We start from the raw sequence: 24,331 nt of genomic DNA on the forward strand, positions 1-24,331 counted from the left end.
CATTGATTGTTCGATCTTTGCATCTCTAAGGGGCAACAGATATTAGGATTGTAATATTAAAAAGTAAAAGCAAACTGCTAAAATGCATTTGTAAGTAGATGTCCTCAGCTATGATGTTTGCAGTCAGTGTCAGCCTCATATGTGTAAAACAGAGAAGGCTGAAGGTGCAAACTGTGCATGTCTGTGTGTTATTATGGAAAATGACTGTCTGTCTCTCACAAGATTATGGCTTTTAAACCTCCTAATGTGCAAATGGGATCTGAGACCTATGAGCATCAATGTACTGTTAATAAGCTGCTAAAATGATGAAATCCTCAAACAGGAAGTATGTTTGATTTCCTTAAAAAACTGGTTGGCTTAATGTAGTTTGCTTAGAGTTTCTGCCCCACAAAGCAGTGCACATTTGCAAGTGGCGCTGCTGCAGAAGAAGAAAAATGTCTGATGGAGGTCTTGATAAAAGTTAACTTAATATCAAGAGCTTGTTGGATCGTATCAGGATCATTTAGAGTTCCCGCCCCCCCCCCCCCGATGATTTATTACTCTCCTCTCGCCATGCCACTTGTCATATATCCATTCATTTGATTCCTTACTTCCCATCCCATCATCCAACTTACTTCTTCCTGTTGCACTTCATCAATTTATAGTTTTCCCAGCAACGTCTGACTTACCTACACAGGAGCTAATTATTAATAACTATCCTCCTGCTGCTTCAGGCTCCAACATCCAACCACCACCTGTTCCGCCAAGGATCTTATGTTGCCAAACAAATCTATTCAATCCCCGATTAAAATCCCACAGCTCTAAATTGCCCTTTAAAGTATAGCAAAGAGAGTAATGACACTGTTAGATCAGTACATGTTCTATGAGTGGCTTGAGTCTCACTTAAGCTGTGGCTGCCCACCAACTCACAGCAGTGCAATCATTCGGCACTAATAATCAAAGTTTTCTGAAGCCGGTTCTTCCTATATTAATGGGCAGTAAAACAGTAGATTAGGCACTGAAGAGCTTATCTGGTCCGTTTCTACACAATGGTTATCACCAGCTTTTTACTGTGCCAGAATTGGACTCATCCTATAGGCTGATCCAAGCTGAGAGAGTACATCCTGCAGATGATCTGAACTTAAGTGCTTTTCATATCCACAGCTGTGGATCCTCCAACGTCTAATGGCTGATTCAAATGTTATAAGTGGTGCAATTATCTTAAAATCAAAAAATTATGGGTGCATGAATTTTGACTTTAATGAACATCTGGTGATCAAGAAAGTAAGAACTTTAAACCTCTTGAGTGGAGATCATTTATTGGATAAAACATTCACTTATGCTTAAAAGATAGAGTTATAGAAAATAGTGGTTGTGCTGATAGTTGGAGACAGTGTTTGAAGCAGTGGCTTCACTGCATCTATGGATCTTTTGGGTTGCAGTTGCAAATCAGAGACAGGTAGTCATAATTCTGTGGAATACCTGCTTGTTTTCAGTCTTCATAAAACAACTATATCCATATGATACAGACAAAAATAATGTTATTATATACATATTCTAAACATTTCGCATGTATTTGAAAGTTCTCCTTGTATTGCACCTGACAAAACCTCTTTGCTACGCTGCCAACACACCATTTAGCTAATTTGATTTAAAAGAGAATAATTACAAAAAGTATATTTTTTAAAAATGTAAAAAGGTACCAATGGTATCATTGACACTTTCAGAATCCCTTATCATCTTTTGCAGCCTGGAAATCAAAGCCCATTGTTATACTGTTGCCCACAAACGTGATTGTGTATTTCTGAGATCAGCTGCTCATATACTGATTGTGGCGGACACAGCTGAGTGGAAGCTATAATAAAAGTGATTCTCATCAAGCCTTCTATCGCCTCACATAATGAGTGTAAAGAAACCCTTAACCCTTCACCCTTCACCTTTCAGACGGAGAAAAAGGAAACTGTCGTCATTTCTCTTGCAAACAAAGCCCCCGGCTTTGTCAGTCAATCTCTGGCATTCAGCACCCGTGTTGGACAGAGGGTGACCGCTGCTCAGGTTTGGGCAATATCCTTTCCTTGTATTCTGTGGTCTTTGATTTGTGATAAACATCAGGTGTCCGTGCTTTCAAGTGATCTGGTGTTGCTGTAGCTCAGGCAAACACAGATGGCATTCACTGACAAGCATGAAGCCAACAGGAGAGCAACCAGAGAGCACAACAGGCTTCTGCTGATATCCACGTATCAACTAGAGATAAGTCAACAATGTTGAACTTTAATATTGGATGCTACTATATTACTAGGCATAATGGACACTAATATAAGTTTAGACGGCATGTTAGAGATCTTACACGTAACAAATTGGATTGATAAGCAACATAACATGGCGTATTTAGAACTTCTACAGGAGGAAGGTACGCTTTATTAGCTTACCATTTAATTTAGTCTGACACATTACAGCACATGTTCTGGGTGGATATGACAATAGAGCTATTTTTGTGACAAACTGAGACTCAAAGGATGCGTGAAGGCTTTGATGGTTTGAAACGAAAAGCAAAAACAGAGAACAACTTTGATCTCGCTGATAGAATCACATAAAATCAATTCCTTTTGAGCTGTGAAATGTCAACAAAGAAAAAGAACGAAAGAAAAGAATGTAAGAGGCACAAACTGCCAGCATGAAACACATACCTATTAAGAAGCTCTGCTTTTATATCTCAGTTCAATGTGAAAGTATTATTGCTCATCCCCCTAAAGCTTTGTAGATTGAAAAGCACCACACAATCATTAAGGGTGCAAAGAAAAGTAATTTTAATGTCTGAAATTTATCAGACTGACTTATTGAGCGGCGCTTTTCTTCCGTTAATACCACACTCAAAGTGAGCTGGGAAACGCTTTCAGATTCTTTCCTCTAAAAGTTACACTCTTTTTTTTAATCGAATACTGGCTTCTCTGTGGTCTCTGAATGGAAAACAAGCATGTTGTTAGTATTCTAGTGTTCATTGTGTCCATCTATTAAGTAAGTCAGATAGCATGTCACTGAATTATTGGTTTGTAGGATAGTTAAACCCAGAGGTAAGATCAGCCGGTAAAAACAGCAGTGGTTGAAAGGTTCCATGCCATTCTCCCTGCCACCTGATATACCAATGGACCACTTAGCATTATAAAACCCTTGAACACAATACAAATGTTCCATTTGGATGTAATCATTTCAATATCTCTCAACAGGTTTGTTCTGGATAAACCCTCTGGCTCTCATTTTCAACTAAATTATGCCCGGGGCGTCCATATATATTGTGTTTGGTCACACAGAGCGCTGCATGCAAAATATCTGTATAAAATATATCATTTATCAGGCCATTAGAAAGATGGCAATGAGAGTTATAATGGACTGTGGTGAAGACAACACATTTGTGTCGGGTACTGGTTTCAATGTTTTGTGACTTTTATTATTGAAGCAGCACAACATTCCAACATCAAGAGTTTCAAAAGAAAGGCAGCGAAAAGAAGACTGCAGAGTGATCCAGGGTGATGAATACAGTCCAGGCCAAGGATGTCCCCTAACACCTTTATTATTATTATTATTACATTTTCTGGCCGTTGCTGTCAGGAGTTACCATTTAATTTGTGGAATATCCACAAAGTACTTGACATAGCGTGCGTTTTTGACTTTGACACACACACACACACACACACACACACACACACACACACACACACACACACACACACACACACACACACACACACACACACACACACCACACACACACACACACACACACACACACACACACACACACACACACCAGGATGTGGGTGAGTGTGAAAAACCTCAAGGATTTGATTATGTTTAGGTTTAAAACCAGCACTTTATAATCCGAAACCATGCCTAACAACCAAAAAAAAGCAAAAGAAAAATGCCTATTGACTTTTTTGTTTCAGTTCTGGGGATCTGAGATTGTTTTTAGTATTCCGTTTGAAAAGAGAGATGGAGGTGTCCTTGTGCTTTTCAATGGGCACAAAAAGCATATATTGAGATGATACTGTTTCTGTTGAGAGGTATTTGATCGGATGTGATGGAGGGTCATATAAAAAGGAGAGGATTCATGGTGGCAAGCTTGATTGAAAGAACGTACAGCAGTGGGAAACCCAAGTGGAACTTGTTTCAAGAGCCAGAAGGATCATCTGACGGTGTCATATTGAATTCCAAATGTACAGTTAATATACATCCAACATATTCATCAAACAAGAGCAGCTGAGAGACAAATAAATTAATTAAAAAAGGCAACCACGCAATGATGATACACTCAAAACCTTTGGAACCATTTTCTGACAAGACACCCTTTATAAATAGCAAACAAATGTCAGACTGCCTGGATATGAAGAATTATGCAGTTAATAAATGCAATAAGTAATTCTGTAATGAATAGTCATATGTTTCACACTTTCTAATAAGCCATCAAGTCTACAGTTATGAATGTTTATAAGTCCTTCATAAAGGTTTTTCATCATCATGTCTGCAGTAATGTTAATACGTTAATTAGCATTAGTACATTATTTATTAAAATAAGTAATAAAAAAATGTACTTACAAGTAACAAACCATTTGTTTGCCTTATATCAGTCGATAAACAAAAAGGAGAAAAAAAAGCTCTTGAAGAGAGACAATAGTGAGTCACAGGAGCAGTGTCAGCCATATGTGTTTGTTTTGAAAGAGAGTGAGCATATGAGTGGATAGAGAAAACCGATGCTGCAAGAGCTTCTGTGAACATTTTGATATTTATTTTGTGATGTGAAGACGTATCATCGTAAATGACGAGACCCCCGTTCTTGTGAGAAAACACACGACAACAGTTTTACAGCCACTTTTCAAGAAACATTGATAACAAAATGACTTGGGGTGGAGTATCACTTGAAACTAGCACAAAGCAGAATGCCCCCTGGCTACATCTGATTACACTTCTGACCTTAATGATGAGCCATCTGTGCCGATTGTCACCCACAATTGATTACCCCCCCCCCCACCCATGGCGATGAGCTTTTGCAAATTCATAACACTGCCTCCAGTTAGGCTTTAATCACTCGCTAAGAAAAAAACAAGTCATGAATCTAAGTGTCATTGTGTTTTCCTATAAAAACAAATGTTCTAATGAAAAATAGCAGCATAGAGTACACAATGACATTGTTGGAGATATGGTTTAGCACAACAGTGATTATTTCTTCATCAATACTGTGGCCAAATCAATTTGAACAATAATACCTGTCACACCAGTGGAGCGTGTAACTAACATCCAATTAGATGGCACAAAAGTCAAATTCATTGATTCCCTGGTGTTGGGCACAGAGGAAGAATTTCATCATGCTGCATGTCAAAAACACAAAATAAAGTCATAAATCCTGTTTTCTTTGTATCAAAGCTGTCAGTCCCAGGAGTACTTAACCCCATATGGCTACCCTCTGAGCCTTTAACAGTGCATTTAAACCCCCTACTAAAGTCACAGATGCTAACCAAACCTTTCAAACCTTCCCTTCATCCACTCTCTTGGCAATGAAGCAATTTCAATTCCACCTTGAAACAGTGGAGGGGGGGGGGTGAATCTCTACCTGCTGTGACATCTACAACCCATCAAAAGACAAATGTATGTTTTCTCTTCAGCAGATTTATCTATCCTGCACGCAGCTTGCACTCTCATGTTTGGCTGTTAAGATATAAATCCCAGTGATTTGAGTCAGTTTAGTTTTTGTTTTACACAGGCATATGCCTTCATGATGGCCGCGGTCGCTCATTTCCATGTCACAGCTTTATACGTCTAATTTAAATACGATTCCCCCCCTCTGCTCAGTGGCTTCAGACTTCCATCCATGCATCATCATCATATGTGCTCCGTTACGTTGCTGAGAGTCGGGATGCTTGGAAAAATGGCCAGGCTGGGTTAAGACGTGCATGTGCAATCAGTACACCGAGTCCTAAATGACTCTTGACACCTGCTGAGATTAGCTATGTCACGGCACAGTAGTTATCCGAAATGATTTCAGGTCCACACGGACACAGTAAAAATGTTCCTGTTTTACATTCCAGTCATACTAGTCACATGAACCCTCTTTAAAATTGTATATTTGTAGAACATTTGCATGGGGACCAGTTGAAGAAGCAATAAACTGCTGTTTGACTTTCAAAATGATTAAATGCAAATTGAAATGCTCTAAATAGTTGCATGCAAAAACAACTCAGAAATGATATTAGGATTGTAAAATATAAATCCCCCCCCCCCCCCCCCATCTACTCATTATGGTGGAATCCAATAACAACCCATCTGAGCTCCTTGTTGTTGTTCAGGTTGTATGCAATCCAATTACAAGTGGAGCAATCATACAAAAGTTTAACCACGGTGGATGGAGATGACACGGGTCCATGTTAAAGTGACCGACTGTAATCCAGAAGACACAGGTTGGAATGCAGGACATTATCAAGCTTGTATTGTGGCTTGTTTGGATTTTCTTGGCGTATAAAAGATAAATAGTTTCCAACCTTGATTACAGCATGAAAGTAAAATTCCGTTATTCTGAATATTTGGCAAGAATTCCAGAGTATTATGTTTTTACTAACCTGCATTACTGTGACACCCTGCTTTAAAAACAGAGTATGTAATGATCAATCTCCTCCAGCTTAATATCCACACCGTGTGTAATCACGTCACGGACTCACACTAATGGACACTGTTTACTCGGGAGACACAAAAGGTGTTCTGCACCGTGACGCACCGAATGAATGTAACAGAGTCACGTCGGTTGTTTTCTTCTCTGAATCTACTCTCCTTAAGGCCCATCCGTCCACATCAGTTCACCTCAACAAAGGCAGGTATCAAGTGTCAGAGCACTGTCACAGAGAGTTATGTTAACCTAAGCAGCGAGCTGTGGATTCTCGCTCTCCACAGCGCAGTGTGACAGTGATCGGGTAACATTTGGTGTGAGAAAAAGAGTGGGCAGACTATTCTCTCAACGATTGTTTATAGACATTGTAAGCCAGAAAGCACTCCACCGTGTATATCTCAGTGTTCTGTGTTGATTTGTCACCGTTTGCTCACATTAATACAACACTGCGGAGATGATTGCAATGCACTTTTTTGTATTTTAATGAGTCATAATTCCTGTGAAAGCTACATGATTAGCTACAAAGGCTGACAGCTCAATGTTTGTAATGTATTCGGTTTAATATTTCACTACCGTACTATTTACAAGTCTTTCCATCTCTCTCTCTCTCGCTCTCTCTCTCATCGCATTGCTGTCTCTCCTTACACAGCCATCTGTCCCCGGCCTTGTGATCTGTGTTGCTGAGCAAACATTACGCAGGCCTCATAGATGCAGCTTTCAAAGCCGAAATTATAAACTGTTACTCACTGGGCATTATGTAAATGAATACATTACTACTTCCTCTTCTAAAGGGAACACAGACAACCAACAAATACCATGTAAATAAATGCAATAAGTCTTTTGTGTGACTTGTTGATTTAGCTGCAGCTAATAAAACATGCATGAAATCACACTCCAGTGGCGCAGTATGCACAAGGCAATAGGTTCACTTCCGTGTGAAGTATAAATAAAGACACCTCTGCACTGTTGAGAGGCCAGTTGACAGCCAATGTGTAGGTACACAGCACACAGGTTATTAAAAAATACACCAATTTGGCTGCTGCACACAGAAAAATCCCAAAAAAAGAAACGCAGTGATGTTGAAAACATCTGAAAGAAAAAGGGGAAAAACTTTAGAGCAATAAGTGAAAGTGACAGTGTGTGTGTGAGTTACTACTAAATAGACTGGAGACACTATTAAAAAATTGTTTTTCGCCCTCTAAAGAAAAGTGGTACATCAATTACAAAGTGTTCCCTCATTAGTTGATAATTATGGCAAGTAGCTACTGAGTTTTTACAATTAGTTCCTTAATAGCAAACAAAACAGAGCAGGATTCTCAAAGAAACATCAAAATATCATAGTCAGACAACATATACTGTATATTCACATCCAAGTCATATTGTATTGCATTAGTAAAGCTGTTGCCGTACAAATATATGTATTAAACACAGTTAAACACGTGCCTCCAGCTGGACCAGTTTCAATGAGGATTGTTTGTCTCAAAGGGGGTCATATAGGAAAAGGTGACCTCTATTATATAAAAAGGGAGTCTTGCTTAAAAGAGGCCAACAAAACCTGTGTATACAAAAGCACAAGCAAGTTTGATGTTTTGGTCGCATAAATACACAATATTCATGTTATAATCTGAGGTTTTGCATATGTGTGTGTGTGTGTGCGTGTGTGTGTGTACGTATGTGTTGACAGACTCAAGGCAGTGGCATTCAAGCAGGATAAATATGGACATCCATAGCACCGGAGATAATCCCCACCGTGCTAATGGGGTGCACATTGTAAGCATGAATAAGGCAGGAGGTGAAAACAACTGATCCACCAGACACACAAGTGGGAAGACCCCCACTTACAGCCGGCTGTTTTTCATCTAGCTTAATATACTGGATATGCAAATGACCCTTTTGTTATGCTAACCAACTGTTGCTCCTGTGCTGTGAATGTGTATATGAAGCACAAGTTCTTTGCATCTGTAACATCTGTAATGTCCTCGACTATGCCGCCTTATGCAACAACAACCAAATTCAACAGACCATTTTCTAGTTAACAGACTATAATAAAAACATACAGACGAGGCTTTGAAACCCTGATCTAAAATTTCCCTCAGGATTAATAAAGTGTCTATTTATCTATATCTAATGGTATAACTGCATCCTGATAACTTCCAATTAGGTTTTGCATTGTACTTTTATATATCATAATGAATCAGTGAGTTCAAACCCTAGAAAGCACATAAAAGGCTTCAAAAGAACATTTATTTATTTTATTGGAAAATAAAGACACTTTCAGAAGTAGAAGAAAATGTGTTTACTTAGATCACTGATCTTGTATTCTGTGTTTAAAGGTTACCGATCCGGTTTTACCAAATCTTGTCATGTAAAACAGTAATATAAACAGGTTATGCAGCTATGAACAAAACTGCAGATTACAGATCATCTCTTGCATCCCTTTCTGCTGCCAAACTGCTGTCCCAGCTGGCTCCACTTTAAAAGCCAGAATGCTGATGTTGTATGTATGTATGTATGTATGTATGTATGTATGTATGTATGTATGTATGTATGTATGTATGTATGTATGTATGTATGTATGTATATGCATGTATGTATGTATGTGTGTATGCATATGTATGTATGTGTGTATGCATATGTATGTATGTGTGTGTGTGTGTGTGTGTGTGTGTGTACGTATGTTTGTGTATATATATATATATATATATATATATATATATATATATATTATAGCCATTTTAGACTCGGGGACAGTTCACTGAAACACGGTGAAGCCAGTTTTTCATGATGTAAGTGTCAGTAGGCAGGTTGCATAACAAACGGAGAAGGCTCTGTATTGATTTATCACCGACAGAAGAGAGGTGAAGACAGAAAGATGAAATTGAAGTTGAATTTGATCATCTCAAGTGTTTCTGACACTCTTGACATCATTTATAGATGACGTGTTACCAGCTCATGTTATTTGAACTGTTCCTAAAACACAGTCTTCAGACATCAAAAGAACCACATCAAGAAGCAATAAAATAAAAAAAAGCACACGCAAGGGCTTGCAATGGCTGCTGTTGTTGTGCAAGATACAGACAGTATAGGACGGAGCTGAGGGATAAATACCAGCAAAATATCAGACTGAGCAAAGTCAATTTAAAGCCTCTTACATGTGCAAGAATTACGTTTCACGAACCCTGCAAACATAAGCCTCCACACACACACACACACACACACACACACACACACACACACACACACACACACACACACACACACACACACACACACACACACACACACACACACACACACACACACACAGTTTCTGTATTATTTTCTAGAAGAATCTGTTCATCGCTTTCATTTGTGTGCATAAAGAGGCAACTACACGAAGCTTGGAAGATTGTAGTTGCATACAACTAAAATATTTTAATAAATATGCCACACTGCTGTTGGCAGATAAAGCCCAATTAGTTCCCATAAGATATGCTTTGACCTTTTAAATACAATAAAAAAAAACAAAGCCGACAGATATCCTGTGGCATACAAACATGTGTACATATGTTAAGTGGAGATAACATTGTGAGGATTGTATTTATTTAAGCCCATTGGCAAATAGCTTGTTGTAATGCTAACACATCTTCTTCGAGCATGTTAAGAGTCATGTTGTAAAATTCACTGTAAAGTCACTTTAAGTTCTAATTTACTTTTACAAGCAATCTGAACGGTGGCAGGTGTTGCAGTTGTAGCTGGTAGATGAGCTCTGTGTTGTGCAGATGGTTTTGAATTCTGTTTACACATTTCCTCGGCAAATGGGCCGCAGCCAGATCTGACCCCCCTCCCCGCCCCAGTCTGAATGTGAATATAATAAGTGTACTACAGCCTAACACACACACACACACAAATAATTGACCAAATCAAGTGAAGTGAAAAAGTGTATCTTTACAAATATCTCTGATCATTGTCAGTTGATTTACTATTTTACCTTTAGTTAGATTCATTATACTGTAAACTTCCACATGGTAGGTAAATATCATGTCATCAGCAATTACACGTTCAGGCCGCAACGGTTATTGTCATAAGTGATTAATCTATGGATTTCTATTTATTTATTTTCTGTGTTTTGGCATGGAGTCGTGATTAGTATTGACGATCAGATCTATGACAGCATAGTCTTTTGGAAGTGAAGGAGGACAACACATTACATGAAGTTACAGTCTCATGGTACCGAGTGAAGAGTTTTCAAATGTGTTAAGAGTGAAAATAAAATAAACAAAAAAGGCCAAGAAGCACAATAATGAAGAGATGTACAAAAAAACAACGATGGTGGTCTCCAGATTCAGGAAGTGTAAAAGCAGCTAATAGTTTTATCATCAATGTGTTGCTTTAAGAATATGTAGCTCTTATTAACCAAGTTTTAATCCAGCAAATAAGCAGGAAGAGAACTGCAGTAGTTAATATTGTGTTATTGACTCCATTCCTTTTCCTACGATCCCAAGGCAATTTCTGGATGAATTGTACTCACAATCATACGTCTTCATTATCAGCCACAGGCTTTTTTTTTTTTTTATGGTGGCACAACATTTTTGAGAGATAAACTCATCACATACCTGAACTGGAGCGCAGCAGGTATCAGGGGGGGAAATGTTTTGAAAATTGGGAGACAATTTGTGTCAGTCCAAAAGGAGTTCCTGCTGCCACACAGTGACAGAGTGTAAGTATCTTTCCAACACTGAAAGAAATGGCATATAATAGTCTGGGAAGAACGGTAAGTGTAGGTATGAAGGTGTAGCTAAGCTGCAATTTTGCGATCTTTCACGGAAGCTCTGCTCACCACATAATGTGATGATTGGACTCAGTGGAGCTGGAGATCTAAAATGACAAGTGAAATAAAATCAGAGCTACCGTATGAAAGAAGAGGCTTAGTTTATGTGTAATGGGTGTTGATTCTAAGATTAATAACTCCAGAGGGGGGGCAGACACTCTGGTGACGTGGTGAATCACAGACGGCCAAGCGAGGTGGACGGTGCCACCGACGGCTCATTCAGGCAGACCCCACTTGAGAAATCTGAGCTGACGCCTGCCTTCCTTCATGAGCTACATTATCTATCATCGCCTGGACCTGAAAAGAAGAGTGAAAACCAATTCTGCTTTCATGAGATTAGAAAGCCGTACACAATGACCAGGAGCTCTACTACTGAGTTTCTACACTCACATGCTATTGCAAAAGCTGAAAAGTGTGTTCTCTTGAGGGAAAAAAAAGATCACCAATAATGAAAAACTGACCGCAAGTGGGGAGATATAGATATAGATATAGATTTATCACCACATGCGGTCAGTTTTTCATTATTGGTGTCTTAAAAGTGACAAAACAGACCAACAGAAACATCAAGGCACAAATTACAAGTTAATTATAGCCCAAACAGAAAAAATAATAACTTAACTAATAATCCACGTCACCTAAGAAGTCTTAGCTACAACCAGCTAGTAATCCTTGAAAGGGAATGTGAGTCAGACAAAGACACTGCTGTTGTCATGAGCCCTCTCCCTGCCTGGTAACACCACTAATTGTTTTCAATTACCTCCACCTGTCTCTGCTCCACCCTCATTAACTTACCAGCTGCACTGCATTTACTACATTTACTTCATCATGCCCTGTACAGAAAGCCCTATTTTTCAGTCCACACTTGTCAGATCATCTGCAAGCCTACATCGGAAATCCTGCCTGCCTACCTACCTGTCTGCTTTCAACTCTGACTCCTGATCTGTGATCTATTACTACTACTCTGATCTCCAGCCCCGGTAAACCCGACTTGCCTTCCGCCTTACGACTACGAGTTTAGAATATCCCTGAACTGTACTACTGCCGTGCCTCATTCGGCCCTGTTGTGTGTATGTGTGTGTTTTCAATAAAACCTTGATCTCGAAATTGCGCTCCTGGGTCCTCGTCTGTCTGTCCTGACAGCTGTGAGTAAAACAAAATCCTAAAACTCTGACAGGAAACAATTTCAAGGCCTTTTACATCCATACCAAGAAAAAAAATAAAAATAAAGTGTTTAGGACTTGGAGGGAAAACATGTTGATGAGCTAGCATGCAGTACTCCATACTGTCACTAACCCTGAAGACATGCTGCAATAAAGACTTATTTAAGATGCATACCCACGTACATCTAAGCGTTGCGAGCTGGCTGCCAAGCTCACACATTTGAAAATAGTCTGAAAATAGTGTTCAGTTATCAAAGGCTTCATTTACATTTTAATTAGTATGTTCCACTGGTAAAAAAAAAAAAAAAAAAATTGTATGCATAATGAAAAGGAACATTAAATTAACATAGCTAGAAATTAAACTCAAAAAGACAAAGTGGCACCCAATATAGAAATTCTGAGTCCACAAGGCACCAAACAGTCAATAAGCATTCATTGTCATTCCTACTCACAGGTACATGTTTTCTGTTTGATATTTAAAGCTTTGAAAGTGAAGGTGATGAAATAGATTTACTGACTTCGATTGTTACAAAAAAGGGAATTAAAGAGATTTGGTTTGAACCCGAGAGTCTTAAGGAGTCTTGTGACACGATCTGCAGTAAACACAATCAATTACAATTAACAGCCTTTGAAAGGAGCAGGTGGTGGGGGCTTGTAAAAAAAATACATTTTAAAAAGTTGAGCAGCGGCTGCTCTGCATGCTAGTTAGTTTGCAACAAGCCTCAGAGGCTCTGAGGGAACGCTTACAAACACTCCAGGAACTGACCAGCTGTCAGCTAATTTACAAATACAGATGAGCGCCACAACAGCGGCTGTGTGGATGACGTGCTGCAAAATGCAACTCTCTTCACGATTTGTATTGCTCAATTACAAAACGTGTTCAAAACTCACCAAACTGCCAATGTGTGATTTTCACTACACAGAATACAAACAGGTGTACATTTGGACTTCCTTCAACACAATCTATATCAACTTCATCTCAACATTACCCACAAATTCAATCACAAACTCATTCATAATCCAATTTTAGACCAAACAGTACGACCGTACAGATTAATGTGTAATTCTTTTTGGATTTGACATGCAGATTTGTCTATTGTTGGAATTAATTAGTATTTAAAGTCTCTATTAAGACCCCCTGGTTTGCAGTAAATCTGAAATGATTTCTCATCATCAAAATAATGTTAAGTGTCCATTTCCTGCAGGATTACCCCTGCTCATGTTCCCAACACATCACATCACATCACATCACATCTACAGGGGTGTGAAAATAACAGCCACAAAAATACAAAGACAAAATAAATAGCAAATTTCAGTTTGTACCAGCTTTAAACCACAGGGGGACATACACTACATCTACGTATACGTTTCTTTAAATTTGAAGGCCGTTATTGGCAACTAACAGCGTTCCAAAGAGACCTACAGTATATATCAAGCACAATGTTGGCAGAAACGCTTTCAGCTGCATAATGAGGTTTACTCAGTTGTCATTGAGATGGCTTAACTATCATTACGTGACCCAATGAAAAGGGGGTTTTATATGAGGGGGACATTGTTGCTTTCTCATCAGAGTTTCTGGAAAAATATCAACAGCGGACAGATCAGCATCCTCCAGACACACACGCAACAGTGTCTCCCACGAGCTAGTGTTAGCCTCAGCAGGCTTCATCACAGCAGCCAGCCTCATGATAAATAGAGAGCAACGTGCGAAAAGTACGCCGAGCAGACTGTACACGTTGGCTTATTACTGACACTGCTTTTCTGATGAGTCACAATGAAAGAGTAGCACAATTGTTGGTTGTTGTTGTTGTTTTTATACTATGGCCACAGTAGGAGCTTGCTTCTGATCGGCTGACAAATTAAACCAAATACGCCTCAGACATATTTCGGGTCAAACATTCGGTCCATGACGACTTTTGGCTTTCAAACTGTGAAGGGTCACCATGTCAACAGCTTATCGTCGTTACACCAAATACAATGATGGTGTAGTTGATTCGCTTTTTGATGACCTTTTAGCCCCAGAGGGGAAAGTGTCATTGCAATAAATTCCACAGAAATAATATACGAAGTGACTCACTTGACAGCATTATCACATGTAGCGGATGGAAGGAGCACTGACTAACAGTTTCTATGTGAGAAAGACATAAACATGTAGGAAAACAAGGACAACTATGTATAGCAGCATGACACAGACATTCTGAAATGTACAACACCTACCACAGAGACAGAGATATGGCTTTGATCCAACAAATCAAAAACCTTATTCCTCTCTCTTAATGAATCTGAAAAGGAGTCTGCTGGAAGCCACTAGCAAACTAACCTTTGTTCTGTGCAAACATATTGCAGCAATATCTTTCAGAATACCTGGTTAATGTGTTTCTCTCATAGCAGAATCATTACAAAAATGCCAAAAGCATCGGTGGTATCCAATTAATATTTTTGCAGCTGCCTCGGGCTGCTAATTGTTTGTCAATTTAGCTTGACCGGATGTATAATCAATGCTTTCAAATTCAGAGCCTGAGCCGGAGAGGTGCTCGGTCGTGCCTCAAGGATTAGAAATCAAATATACCAAACTGAGTTTCAAGCTCTCTCCTGCATTACTTCACCACGATCAGTTAAAGAAGCACAGAACTAAACAGCCCAGGGAAGACATCAGGATTTCCCTGCAGACATTATTCAATGCTGATATGTATCGGCATGCTTGCTTTAGTCTGGGAGAACAAACATTTAAGCATGATAAACAATGCTTGTATCTCAAGGGTCCTTTATAAGACTTTCTTTATTCTTCAACTGCCCTAACATCCGTTAAATGAAAATACAGTTCTAGTTAAAAGCAAGCTATTGGGTCATTGATTGTTCCATGAGGCAAGATGACAACTACTCGCACTAATAGATTACTACTTTCTCACCTTAATCTGTTTAATTTCCCCTGTGACCTTTTCTCCTGCATTATGCATGGTTCATGTCAACGTAAAACCTCCACACAGAGAGTGAGAGAAACTATCGTCTCTCTCCGACAGTTAAGATGTGCTCATTTTCCAGGTCTCATTAAATTACTTTTTGGCCAAAGAATAAGGTGGAATCACTCAGGGTTTAGTGGGCTCAAGTGGAAGACAAAGAGAAGTCACCAGAATATATGAACAATATAGCACTCAAGTACCTGAAATTCCATGAACCGCTTTTTATAAATATTACTTATTATTACAGTTCATTTAGCTGACACTTTTGTCCAAAGCGACTTACAATAAGTGCAAACAATCACGAGGATACAACAATGTAAGTGCAGAACAATAGCTTCAAATAAGCCAAACAAAAGTGCAACGTACAGAAACAATAGAATATAAATTCAACCATTAGCTACTAATAAACCAAACCAATGTAAGTGCAACATACAAAGAACAGTTTTTTCTTTTTTCCACACCTCCTTTAGGCATAGAGTCAAGGCAGTAACTGCATGATGGTAATACTGTCATAATATGGAGACACACATAGCAGATGTCGTCTAAACGTTGTGAATCTGTGTAGGCCTACATGGGTTTAGGCCTCTAACTGTGGGCTCAGCGTCACTGCTCACAGCTGTTGTGGAAACACATCCACCTCTACAGTATACAGCTTTATAATCTTGAACAGCACCCCAATCTTGTGCCATTTTGACCAAACACTCAAAATATTTTCCTGGAAGTCTTTTGCTTGCAGTTGTGTTACTTGGTGTTTCTTCAGCACTTACAGATCGCCACAATAATAACACTTAGTTGACAGCTTGTTACCAAGGGCTTAAGCTGACAGAAGCAAAACGTTTAGCAGTTTGTTCTGTTCATTCAACCTCCACATGTAATACAATTACAATACAAGTCCCTCCCTATAAAGAGAAACAACATGCTACCACAAACTGTTCTCCTTAGAGTCCAAACTGTTTAACCAAGATTGCATTAATAACAACAATACACCAGTTTGAAGGATGGTGAAATCGAACTTACCTGTACAGCAGATTTGATTACACTCATACCAGCAGCACAGTACGAGGGGTCGTCTATCGAAGTGTTGAAAAACATGGACATGGCATCTTTATCATCACCCACAGCATGCTAAAGTGATGTTTTGGAAACAGGATTTGGGTTACTCGCCATCATAATCAATTGTTTGGAGAAAAAAATTAGGGGGGAAATGCCAAGGCCTGGTTGCAGCTATGACTGCAACGACCACAACGCAGAGAGACCACGAAGTCGAGGTATGCATCCACACACATTATACTATCATCTTAGTGATGAGACAATATGATTTTAAAACTTGATCCGATGAAGAGTGGGGGATCATCACGGTGCGTATTTGCTTTAAGTGCTGCTTTGTATCTTTGCGCTGAGTACTGCCTCTGATGGCTGGAAGCTAACTGAAAGTTAGATTTTGAAGCGTGGACTTGCAATACAGCTTCTGGCCACCAGTGGAGTAGGTGGTGCACCAGTTCTGGGTCCGGAGGATACCTTAACTTTGTAATTTATTCAAAGGGTGCCAGGTTCAGAAGGCTCAAAACTGTGGGAACACTGCAGTGTCAATATTGGATTGTTCTCTTTACCTTTGATGGATGGACCGGAGACATGCGTGAAAAACGGTGTTACTTTACTATGTTTGACTAATTAGTTCATTGGATCATTTTAAAGTTTGATTAATTTTGAAAGTCGACATGGTCGAAGGAAAAATTATTCTTGAGAGCATTTATTGGCAATTTTATTCAACTATTACCCATGATCCCCTTGTAAGAAACAAGCCAGTAAGAATTTTGCAAAAACACATAAGCAGCATTTTGGCTAGATTATTCAAAAGAAAAGTAATAATGAGCGTTGGAATGACTAGTCTGGGTTCATATTGTTAATGTCAAATTAAATTGACATATTTTTACGTTTTTGTGCGCACATAATTTCCCCCGCATCAATGTGCTCAACAAGCGCTGTGCGGCTTTCTCTCCGTGCATCAATCAATATGATCAAGGTGCCATTCAAATGTGTTCTCTGTTTCACTTAGCTCCACCTGTAAACAGGACTTGATATATGTATCACAGAAGACAAGGTTTTCTTTCCTTCAGAGGTGAGTGTCTTCAACACCTCCTCGGTGCTTCTTTTGCGCGTCCTTTAACATATCCGCGCTCTCCAGCTGGAGGCAGTCACTGCGCGCGTCACACCCCGAGCGCATCGGAGCTTTGTGCACAGCACGTTTGGATTTTATTTACTTATCCGACCCTTTTGTTTCTTTTTTTTCCCCCTCGAATTTGATGCAGGCTACCTTGTGGAATTATTAAAAGGAAGAATCACAAAGCAGAAAGGTTTCCCACTTCGATGCCAGTGAGACAAACTTGAGGAATATTTGGAGAAGAAGAAGATGCATCTGCAGTAAACACTGAAATACTTTCATCCGTACAGAAGTGGGGCATTTTGTAGATAGTGAGATTGAATCTAGTTGCAGGTAAGACGATACTTTTGTTGATCCACAGTACAGTGATTGGTGAATTGTCACGGATCAGTATGGGCGATAATAGAAGCCTACCTAACCAGATTAATGTGATTATTTCAATCCGTTCAAATGAAGTTAAAGAAATTTGCCAAATTGAGCATGTTTGTAATTTTAACCACTCACTCCAATATTTAGTGGTGTTGTTTTATAGCATGCAACTGTACTGTTACCTGGTAAACATGTTGATGTTCTGGCATGTTTATTGAATCAAACGCGATATCATGCCACAAAACCCTCAGCTCGGTTTTGTCTAGAGTTTGCTAATATTGTAAATCAAATTCCTGACTTGACCTCATTCTCACTTTATTTCCCATAAGATGGATTTGCATAATTGTCTATGAGCTTGTAATCATATATCCAGCTGAATATCCATTTTATAATCTTCTACTTTTTAGCCACTTAAAACAAAAGTTACAGCAGGATTTATGGCATTGAGCAGTAAAGAAGAAAAACATGAGATGAAAAAACTAAAAGCTTAAAGAAGCCACTTAATTAAAATACTACTTCAACAGTTGTTCTGATTGCAAATCACATTGTTCTGTTTTGTCTGGCTTTGCTGGTTATTATAGAAAGATTACCAGTTGCATACATTGAAAAATGCATAAAATACAGCAATTTAACAGGTCACAACATCATATTTCATAAGAGGGACAACATATTACTCATACCAACAGTGATCAGCGACTTGCAATAGATTCCATTTATTGTTCACCTCAGCAACAGAGCTACTAAGTGCTGCAAGAGGGCTTTTTGTTTTATTTCGATGGTCAACAACACAAACTAAATATGTTACTCCTAATGAGATTCCAAATGTTACATTATACAATATTCCGTCCATCAACCTGACTTGGAAAACGCACATTTATAGACACCAACACGCTATGATTTCACTGAGCTCAAACATCCTCTCTGCTGAAATTGAATCGCCTATTCGGAAGAAAAAAAAACGAGAATCACAGCCGTGTCCACCCTATTCTGCTACCATGGTGAAAATGACAAATTGGCATCATAAAACCTCTTATGTTATTGGCACCATACTAAGTTGTCAGACCATGTTTGCCTCCTGTGCATTGGCAGTGACAAGCACTTCAATCTGACTGCGACACAAATATTGGCAGTATTGTAATTCCCCTCATTCAATTACTTAGGCTGGGATTAATTTACATCCATGCCCACCCCCTAATAAATGAAAAGAAATGTGTCAGCAAAGAAGTCAGTGTAACTCGTCGCTGCTGGTTATAGCAACATGTGAAGGGCAAGCATTTCCCCAGGGAGAGCTAATGACTGTGTAGTGTGCAGAGTGATTTCTCTAGATAGCAGTGCTGGCTATGTCTGGCCTCAGGTAGAAAGCACTGCCAAACAGGTGCTCAGCTTTACACATGCTATCAATCAGGTCTGTTCTCAAGAGAGAAGACTCAGATACAAAATCTATAAAATCCCTTTAGGTGCCGATGGCCATAAGGGTGATTAGAAAACGTACATTTTATGTTTTAAAAGGACACAAGTAAACATGCTGTAACATTTAACTGCTTTTGTTCTGACTGATAACATGGATGTATGACGTCACAGAGATCACTCATAGTGATATGCACTTGTTATATTGGTTAAAAAAAACTAACATCTGTCAGCAAGAAGAAAGGAAGAGAGATCACCTTCAATATCTGATGAAGATGGATCTCATTGTTCTTCTCCTGGAAAGCATAAAATCAATATCAACATCCGTACCAAGTGGAATGATTATTTTATTCTCTGTCAATTTGACCATAACTGTCAGGATTGTAAAAATGATTTATGATAAAGGTCATTTTGAAGTATTTTACACTGTTACTGACACAAGTCTTTATGTGTGCAGGTGAGATGCCATAATCCATGTGAGACAGTGAGACATCATGGACTCCTGGATCTTCCCCTCGTCCCCTCCGAACCTGACGGAGCACCTCATGTACTGACAGCTTCATGCAGAGCAATGACTCCGACTTCCATGGGAACTACACAGACCACAGCTTCAACAAAACCAGCACGGTGGTCATCACCTGCATGTACTTTCTGGTTTGCACTGTGGGGCTCTGCGGAAACGCCCTCGTCATCTATGTCATCCTGCGCTACGCCAAGATGAAGACAGTTACTAACATCTACATCCTCAACCTGGCAGTGGCTGACGTGCTCTTCATGCTGGGCCTGCCGTTCATCGCCATCCAGCTGGCGCTGGTCCACTGGCCGTTCGGCCCTGTGCTCTGCAGGGTGGTGATGACGGTCGACTCCCTGAACCAGTTCACATCCATCTTCTGCCTGATGGTCATGAGCATCGACCGCTACCTGGCTGTGGTGCATCCCATTAAGTCCACAAAGTGGCGCAAGCCACACATGGCCAAGACTATTAACTTAACAGTGTGGGGGGTGTCCCTGATGGTGAACCTGCCCATCGTTATCTACAGCGGCGTCATCACAAAGCACGACGGCTGCTTCTGCACCATCGTGTGGCCCGAGCCTCAAGAGGCTTACTACACAGCGTTCATGTTCTACACCTTCATCCTGGGCTTCTTCCTGCCCCTCATGGTCATCTGCCTTTGCTACTTGTTCATCATCTTTAAGGTGAAGTCCTCAGGCATCCGTGTGGGCTCCTCCAAGAGGAAGCGCTCAGAGCGGAAGGTGACCCGGATGGTGTCCATCGTGGTGGCGGTGTTCGTCTTCTGCTGGCTGCCTTTCTACGTTTTCAACGTCACCTCAGTGACGGGGACCATCAGCACCACTCCCGTCCTGAGGAGCACCTTTGCTTTTGTGGTGGTTCTGGGATACGCCAACAGCTGCGCCAACCCCATCCTCTACGCCTTCCTGTCGGAGAATTTCAAGAAGAGTTTCCAGAATGTTCTGTGTCTCAAGAAGGTGGGTGGGCTGGACGAGGCTGATCGCAGCGATAGCCGGCAGGATAAGTCTCGCATGATAAATGACCCGACAGAGACCCAAAGTACTCTGCTGAATGGGGACCTGCAGACAAGCATCTGAGAGGAAGGTGATGAACTCGCATACACTCTCTCATACGGAGTCATACATATCTGGAATCTCTAAGGTCACATCAAAGAGGAAGAGGACATTATTAAAGAAGGGGTTCACAGAGGAACATGTCCCTTGTTAAGGAGGACAAAGCAACAACAGAATGTCAAACTGCACCGTTCCTCTATCTGCCTTTGACACATTGTTAGCTTTCACCTGGCTGTAAACAAATCCATCCATACATAATCGGGAGTTCATACAACTGTTTGCTCTATTCTGTAAATGAAAATGAAATCTGTTAGCCGTTTTGTTCCGTGTATTGACTCTGAGGTAAAGTAGAACGTACACTAACGCCCACTCGCAAATGGTCCTCTGGGTGACATGAAGATTTACTGGAGAACCAGGATTAAATACATAGTTTACAGCAGAGGGCCTGTGCCAAGTTTCCACAGTCCTGTATTGTGTAAAAAATAAAAACATAACAGCGTGATCATGTGCTGTAAAACAACATCCTGTTGTTAAAGCTGGCAACCTTATCATTCCTCTGTTTGTGTTCCTGTCTCGTTTGAATGCAAATAACTGTACAGAAAACATCAAAGCAACTGTGAGAAAAGTCAAAGGATTTTATATTTAGTGTCATGTAGTTTCAAACTCTAAATCTGACTTGTGAATAAGTAACAACTTTTTTCCAGACACGGAACAGAATTAATGTCAGTGCCCTTGATGTGTTTTGTAGTACAGTCTGATTCAATTTGTGACCAATTTTACTTGTGAAGAAATATATCAAATCTAAATGTGAACAGTGTTCAATCAGCGGGAAAATATGTTTGTCTCGTGTCACCCGTTGCTTCAATATAGCTACATGCATAATTTATATTTCATTAATGGTACTGGCTCGATATACCGAGCCAAGCCTCCAACCAAAGTGCTGCTAAGATGTATAAAAACTCTACCATAATGTTGTATAGTATTAGATGACGTAATGCCACTGTATGCCTGATTCCACTCGACTGAATGTATGTTGGGAACTGTTCTTTCTCATGGTTTATTTACCATTATTTATGTATATCATGGAATAATGTTGCTGTTATTGTTTGCAGTTGTTGCAGTAACTGCTTTTGACCAAAATGGCAGACTGCATGGTTCTAAATGATTCAATATGAATACTGGGTTGTGGCTTCGTGTTTTTCATTTTAGAGCATAATACCTGCTCAGATTATTTAACTCCCAAGAAGCGGATGGGACACTATCCTGAAAGAAAGTCGTGAACTGGGATTTAAGGTGGATTTACACATATTTAATTTCAAACACATATTCAGTATATTGTTGTTTCACTGTGTTGTATTACAGAACAATCTGTTTGGTAGCTGTCTGTATGCTTTTAGTAACTCCTTTGTTAAACTTAAACTTTTCAAATGTGAGGGGCTTAGCTTGTCCCATGCTGTCTCCCATTGCAAGCTACTTATAAAGACTTCTTATAATGACACTGACTCATCCTCCTCTTACAATCAGTGGCATTTTGGGAGGCCATATTTCAAGTGTGTTTTTCTGTGTCTGAGTGACGTGAATTTGTTAAGGGCTAGAACACTTATCCTCAAGAGGCGCTGGTGTTCCTTTATCATCATGATCACTGTGCTGCTCCAGTGGAACATTTTATCGTGAAATAAAGTCTGTGTGTGTTGCATTCAGATGTGTGTTGATGATTCATAAAGTGTGTCATGTCTTCAGGTTAATGTGGGGGTTTTTCTGTGATCATTAAGCTCAGTGCATCTTTATTTAAACTTTCTAACACTTTGTATGAAGATTACAATGCATTCATAATGCGTCATGACTGCACTCTTAAAACATTATAGATGGGACTTATAATGAATTATACTTGCTTGACTGGTTATAAAGGCTTATGACACATTATGAGTACCCGTACTCACCTCACTGTAATAGTCCATGTAGCATCATAAGTTATCATTGTTGGCGGTAAATAACATGTACATGATCAATAAGGCTTGGTATAAAACCTTTATTCAAAGTAAAAAAAAGATGAAATACATTGAAAAACAGTGCGTTAAAAGTGATTTAACCTGTTGTATTAGCGGGTCTGTTGTTACCTAATAATTTAATTTAAGCGTTTTGTAAAATATGAGAAAACAGGTGATGCCTTCAAATGTTTCCTGTGATAAAAAAACAAGCAGAAAAAGATTCATGGATTATCAACATTGTTAGTTATTATACATAAATGATAATTACCTGTAATAAAAACTGTTCCATTTACAAAGCTGAACAAAGGTAAACATAAACATTTGACAGCTATGGACAGATGTATATATATATATATATATATATATATATATATATATATATATATATATATATATATATATATATAATATAATAAACAATATAAACAACAACACAAGTGATACAATAATGCAATAGTTTAGAGAATAAATATGGAATGATTAATGTGACAGCTTGATATTCATTTATATACAGTCTATTCATAAGGCAGGTTCAGGAAAGGGTAATTAAAAGTCACAATGTTGTGGTTATTTTTATGATGATTATTATTATTAGTAGTGTTATTGTTGTAATAATAATAATAATAATAATAATATATTATTATTATTATCATAATTATACATATTATAATCAGTATTGGTATTACAATTATAATTACAACTATTATTGTTATTATTATTAGTATTATTATAATAATAATAATAATAATAATAATTGTTATTTTTCTAATTATTATAATCATCATTAGTAGTAGTAGTAGTAGTAGTAGTAGTAGTAGTAGTAGTAGTAGTAGTAGTAGTAATGTTATTGTTATTATAATTCTAATTCTGATTATTAGTGTTATAATGTTAAAGCTGTTACCTGGCTTTGATTGGCTCTCGCTGTTGAACCTGTTTCCTGGCTTCTGATTGGACACTACTACCAGAAGTCTGGGAGCCAACGAGTCTCTGAGGAGGAAGTACGACCTGAAGCCTGCTTCAAAAAAGACATTCACATGGTATGTCCTGATGTAAAACAAATACACAATTATGATTACCGATATATTGACTAAAAATGATTAGCCAGATTACAATGAAAACAACAATAGAGGAAGAACAATTCTTCTTTAACAAGTTCACGGAAACTCACTCACAGACACACAAAAAACGTATATACAGTATTTTTTCTTTAATATTGTGATATTTGGATTAGGTCACTATGCCGCTCCACTATGAAGCCCCGCCT

At 39.0% G+C, this 24,331-nt stretch overlaps 1 protein-coding gene across 4 annotated transcripts; it reads left to right on the forward strand.

Moving 5' to 3' along the window:
- The first annotated feature begins 16,616 nt into the window (after positions 1–16,616).
- LOC115012569 (somatostatin receptor type 2-like) lies at positions 16,617–22,779 on the forward strand. Of its 4 annotated transcripts, none has more exons than XM_029438249.1 (3): positions 16,617–16,826; positions 17,868–18,052; positions 19,953–22,779. In XM_029438249.1, exon 3 carries the CDS (start codon positions 20,057–20,059, stop codon positions 21,101–21,103), a length of 1,047 nt encoding a protein of 348 aa, XP_029294109.1. In that variant the 5' UTR covers positions 16,617–16,826; positions 17,868–18,052; positions 19,953–20,056; the 3' UTR covers positions 21,104–22,779. The 4 variants fall into 4 exon arrangements, with proteins under 4 accessions (XP_029294109.1, XP_029294112.1, XP_029294110.1 ...); XM_029438250.1 differs by having other exon boundaries at positions 16,820–16,916; XM_029438252.1 differs by lacking the exon at positions 17,868–18,052.
- The last annotated feature ends 1,552 nt before the right edge of the window (positions 22,780–24,331 follow it).

The sequence above is a fragment of the Cottoperca gobio genome, chromosome 8, assembly GCF_900634415.1.
Source record: "Cottoperca gobio chromosome 8, fCotGob3.1, whole genome shotgun sequence".
NCBI lineage: Eukaryota > Metazoa > Chordata > Actinopteri > Perciformes > Bovichtidae > Cottoperca > Cottoperca gobio.

Bases quoted from the DNA above. Each gene is read 5' to 3' on its own strand.
- LOC115012569 (XM_029438249.1), top strand. From the start codon at position 20,057: ATGCAGAGCAATGACTCCGACTTCCATGGGAACTACACAGACCACAGC.